The 3,963-nt window shown below is 31.3% G+C and overlaps 1 protein-coding gene across 1 annotated transcript; it reads right to left on the reverse strand.

Moving 5' to 3' along the window:
- Positions 1-271: 271 nt before the first annotated feature.
- Positions 272-2,986, reverse strand: LOC132728690 (beta-1,3-galactosyltransferase 5-like). The gene is made up of 2 exons (XM_060714371.1): positions 2,821-2,986; positions 272-2,245 (listed from the first exon to the last, which is right to left on the reverse strand). Exon 2 carries the CDS (start codon positions 2,221-2,223, stop codon positions 1,024-1,026), a length of 1,200 nt encoding a protein of 399 aa, XP_060570354.1. The 5' UTR covers positions 2,224-2,245; positions 2,821-2,986; the 3' UTR covers positions 272-1,023.
- Positions 2,987-3,963: the final 977 nt, after the last annotated feature.

Below are 3,963 nucleotides of genomic sequence, written 5' to 3' on the forward strand. Positions count from 1 at the left end.
AAATAGATTTGATCACGTGACAAAAAGAACCGTCAAAACTGTACCTTAGTTGAAAAATTCTGATATATCTGTACCCTGGTGAAGGCTATTGAATAGCCGAAACGTAGGTCTTAAATAAAATTATAGAAACCTGATCCACTTTGTTTCGTGTGTTTCACTTTCCTTATTCTTTAAATTTTTATTAAATAATAAAAGAGTTAACATTTAAATTTGTATGCATTTTACTGTTATTTAGAAATAAATACAATAACATATCATTGAAAATGATGTATTCTTATTTCTCCAAAACAATGTAGTATTCACAATGGCATGCTATCACGCTTTAATTCTAACTGTACTATTACTAATACGAAATATCAGCATAGAATTGAACAATATCAATGATGATCAATCTTTACACTGAACTTGGGATCCGTCACAAATTAAGCTATAATTATAGTTTAATTTGTGACGGATCCCAAGTTCAGTGTTTGGCTATTGAATTGTTAATTGTTTTATTTATTTTTTTGTTCAGTCGGTTCTATTGTTTTTTGCACCTTCAGTCCCTTTTTGACTGTATTCTTTACTTCTATTTCTTATTCAAATGACATTCACACTATGAATCAGGAAGTAGATACGGTCATATTTTATGATATAAATGCCGACGATTGACCATTGATACTATATTTCTAAACATTAAGAGGTGATATAAAATCGATAATTTCTCTTTAATTATATACATGTATATTTTAATTTTCAAGCATCAACAATATTTTCATTTGAAAAATAAACAACGGTTTTGCTAAAACAATTATGTTAATTGCATGTATACTCAAATGTCTTTTTTCTTCTTCATATGTTCTGAGACTACTCTTTTCTTGTTACGTCTCGATGTTCATTTCTTCTCCTCCTTGATCACCATCTTCTTCTTCTTCTTTTTTGTTGTGCATTTTCTAAGACTTTATAACACTTTACATCGGGCTAAATAGCTGATCACATTTCGAAGTCAGAATAAAAATAAACGCACGTTCGAAAATAAGTTTTTCAAACAGCAGGTACAACATCATTTTGATTCAACATTTTCTTCCACATCAACAGCATGAATTCTAAACTCGGAGCATTACCAACAAGAAGATTGCATCGCGTGGTTTCTGACCCAAAGCAGTCTAAAGAATTATACGTGTGCAGTGACAATAAATCATAAATATCATAGAGGTTTCTATTAACACCTATTTTATCAGTTAACAATCCATACACAAAGAAATCATCTATCCAGAAGAATGGCATATCACGAGCAGCTTCATATAATTCTGAAGCCATCTTTGTTGTCATGGAAATGAAGAAACCGTGACAATAATTCAAAGGAAAATAATTAAAATTCTCTAATTCTTTCTCATTAACTTTCCACTTACTGTCTTCGTTCCTTTGAATAGCGCTAGTGTTTGCATCTTGTCGCTTACAATATATGATATTTTCTTTGTTATCAAATGTCTTGTGAAAGCTTGAAAACAGTTTAAAGGTGTTTATAAACACATCGTCGTCCACTTTTAAAACCCGGCTATCACCTGAGCAAAAGTCTCTCACCCAGCGTAATCCAAGCACAGCCTTATGCGTCAAATTCTGATAGGTATCGATAAATCTTCCTTGTATAATATCTCTATATTTGTCATTTTCACGTTCTATTGCCATTTGTATCTTGTTGTTTTCAGTCAAACCTAATATAAAAACAATTTTCAAATTCTTATGTTTTAGTGCAGTGACGTTTCCCCATGTACTTCTTATGCCTTGTCTCCTTTTAAAATTTCCAGTAGCTGAATGTATTAGAACAATAACGTCTACATGATTGATTTTTCTGCAAATATCACTGTTTGAAATGACATAAGGATTGTCTGATAGTGGAACAAGGTTTTGTTGTGGATATGGAATCCAGTCCAAATATTTATCTTTTCGTGCGTGTGTTTCGTTAAAAGATTTTGAAGTATTTTTGGTGCTTAGGGTTTGGTTACTTCGTGCTTGTTCGGCGTTTACATGATTGATGAGGGAATTGTTTTTACTTAAAATATACGACCTACTTATGTCATTACGTTTACAACAGGGGAGGTTATGTACCTCCGCAGCAAGTCTCGCTAATCTTGTAGTGTAATTTACAGTTAATATTATGACAAATAACATTAAACATACACAAACAGACTGGATGAGTCCTCCTCCAAATTTCAGGTACAGCTTTAGCATATTTCTCGCCATCTTCGTCTATAATGTGGTGACTCTGTAGAGAATTTAAATATACAGATTACATAATTGCTATGCACATAATTACCAGAATATTCAGTTCACATATTCTGTTTGTAGTAAAAAGAAAAATAGGTTGCATAAATTATTTACATATTTTGTTATGATGTAAACAACAAAGTTATTTTAAATCCGCATTTAAGTTTTCTTCTTTGTCTTAACTAATGTTTCAAAAAAGCTAACTAATTGATAACAATTTTTTTTTTATAAAAATCATATTCTATATAACTTCACAGAAAAATCTACTTTTACACCAACTTCTTAAAGTTGAAGCCCGGTTAATATAAGCTTTAAGCATATGTAAACATCTCTTAAAGCATATTTAAAGACGCTTCATTGAATTAACCAGTATTTGACATGTATTTGACACATGGATGTGACCCTTGTATGGCTAGGTTCACGACCTCATTGTTCAGAGTGCGATACCTTTTAAAACACCTTTTCCACTTTTGTTTCTTTTAGAAGTAGGAATATTTTAAGTGACCTGAAAGTAAACTTGGTGGCAAATAATAAACGGAATTTAAAGGACTACAAGTATATAAACATACTTACTTTTACCTTTTTTACTTGTCTTTTACTTTTCTATTCTATATCCTAAATGCTCAATGGTTCAACTTAAGTGGTCAAGCTAACTAGTTTAAATTCATTTTATACCAAACATTTTCCGGCTGGGGTCCGAAATGATTTACGTAAAAGACTATAAAACCAAAATCTCAAATCATGAAATCATGTCAGTACACACTTTTATCTTTATGAAGTTTTGTTTGGATATCTAAAACATGCGTACAGTGTCAATTGTCACTTATTTGAATCTGTCGATAACGTACTCGATTAATCATTTTCGTACGGATTCAGGATGTTTGTTCTATGTATAGAAACATTCATACAAATTTAGATAACGCTTTAATTCTATTTAAGGGTACCAAGTCCATTTTAGTTTCATACAAATCTGTCGACAATTACCGAATTAAACACGATCATCAGAAGTATTAAAGGTATAAAAGCCAGTTCGTTATATTGAAAATAAAAATAAAGTAAGGGCCAATAGGTCAAGACCGTAAATACGTGTAAAAGAAGATATATTATCTAAAATAAAATATGGTTATCATGAAAATATTATAAGCAGTATGTATGATGACAGAACCCATTGAAATAATTATAAGAGATGAAAACTTTTACTCTATCTTAAAGTGAGGGTCATGCTTTGATGAATATCTGCATGCTTATCAGAATTTTCAATCACGATACACCGATTCAACTTATATTTGTTTGTTTATACTCTAATGTCAAACTCTTTTTGGGGGACTCAGGTAAGCGCTCTAAAGTCGCATAAGGTGACTGTTTCTGGATTTCCAGCCAGTAATGGCACCAATGTCAAAAGAGAATCTCAAACTACGATGAGATTCGATTCCACAACCTTAGAGGTCCGGGACTGGCCTGTATAGACCCTGAAATCAAGTTCACAATTGATTCATATAATGTGAATACAATAAATTCATTTTTAGATGGGTTTTAGCGCTTTATTATGTGTTTGATGCATACAAAATTGTTTTTTGTGGTTCTTTTTTTTCTTCGTTTTCTTTTTCTCCATTTAAATGTTAACATTGTTTACAATGTTTGCGGCTCATCATTTGTTTTATATAGCGACCAAAGTAATCCGGAATATTTTATTCAATTGTTTGAAAAGATGAAACA

This window comes from Ruditapes philippinarum, unplaced genomic scaffold (genome assembly GCF_026571515.1).
Source record: "Ruditapes philippinarum isolate M1 unplaced genomic scaffold, ASM2657151v2 ctg5049_1_1_1_1, whole genome shotgun sequence".
Lineage (NCBI taxonomy): Eukaryota > Metazoa > Mollusca > Bivalvia > Venerida > Veneridae > Ruditapes > Ruditapes philippinarum.

Bases quoted from the DNA above. Each gene is read 5' to 3' on its own strand.
- LOC132728690 (XM_060714371.1), bottom strand. From the start codon at position 2,223: ATGGCGAGAAATATGCTAAAGCTGTACCTGAAATTTGGAGGAGGACTC.